The 1140-nt window shown below is 53.4% G+C and overlaps 1 protein-coding gene across 1 annotated transcript; it reads left to right on the top strand.

The window, feature by feature from the left end:
• Positions 1-270: 270 nt before the first annotated feature.
• LOC104395953 (coatomer subunit epsilon-like) lies at positions 271-1125 on the top strand (the record flags this gene model as incomplete). Its single annotated transcript, XM_010005713.1, has 3 exons — positions 271-333; positions 715-815; positions 973-1125. Coding segments are annotated over 3 exons (317 nt in total), but the record flags the coding sequence as incomplete, so codon positions are not given.
• Positions 1126-1140: the final 15 nt, after the last annotated feature.

The raw sequence follows: 1140 nt of genomic DNA, 5'->3' as shown, positions 1-1140 counted from the left end.
AGGTCCCTTCCAACCCATTCCATGATGATTCCATGACCTGCCTCCCTTTGGCTGATCCCATGGCTAAAGCCACCAGGCTGGGCCTCCCTGTGTCCCATTGTACCTCATCCCAGCCCAGGCTCAGGTCTCCCTGCTCCAGCACTGGTGGGCTCCTCTGAGAATGTGAATGGGGGGGGTTGTTTCTTCAGGTAGGTCTGTGTGGAGGTGTTGTTGTGGGGCTGGGTGGTGCCTGTCCCTGACAGAGGTTCTTGTTCCCTCTCATCCCCTCAGCCATCCAGCCCAGAGAAGGAAGTGGAGAGGGATGTGTTCCTGTTCCGGGCCTACATTGCCCAGGTGAGGTCACAGGGCTGGGCTGGGTGTGGGTCCCAGCCCTGTCAGCACAGGCTTCCATGGTCTGCTGGGAACTCCTCCTGCAGCACTGGGGCATCCCACATTCCTTCAGGGAATCATCCCTGTGTGTGCAGGGCTGGGATAACCTGACAAGACCTCCTCAGGAGGGGACATGTTTATCTTTAAAATACCACATGGGCACACACAGTTCCCTGCAGGGCCAGGACATCTGGCTGCACTTGCAGAGAATCAGGTGAGACATGAAGTAGAAATTCAGTGTTCCTGTTGATTGTTGTTCTGGCTGAGATTTTGGAAAGTGAGCAACGATTTCCTGGGTGCTGAATAATTAGGAAGTCTCAGATTCTTCTTTGTTGCTCTCAACAGAGAAAATATGGGGTTGTTCTGGATGAAATTAAAGCCAGTGCTTGTCCTGAGCTCCAGGCAGTGAGGATGTTTGCAGAGTATCTTTCAAACGAGAGCCAGAGGTGAGTGCTCAGGAGGGGGAGCTCAAACCCTGTCCTGCAGGAAATTGGTTTCCCTGTGGGAAGTTTCATGCAGAAAGGCAAGACTAGGGGGGGACACAAGATCCTTTTGTTTTGCTTAGTCATAAAACTCCCAAATTCTCACTCTTGCTCCTCACAGGGATGGAATTGTTGCTGATTTGGACAAGAAAATGGCAAAAAGTGTGGATGTGGCCAACACCACCTTCCTGCTGGTGGCAGCTTCCATCTACTTCCACGACCAGAATCCTGACGCAGCCCTGCGTGCCCTGCACCAGGGGGAGAGCCTGGAGTGGTGAGGGGCAAGGGG

The sequence above is a fragment of the Chaetura pelagica genome, unplaced genomic scaffold (assembly GCF_000747805.2).
Source record: "Chaetura pelagica isolate M959 unplaced genomic scaffold, ChaPel_1.0 C11280252, whole genome shotgun sequence".
NCBI lineage: Eukaryota > Metazoa > Chordata > Aves > Apodiformes > Apodidae > Chaetura > Chaetura pelagica.
The sequence above is the reverse complement of the archived record's forward strand: the minus strand, read 5'-3'. Positions and strand labels throughout refer to the sequence as shown.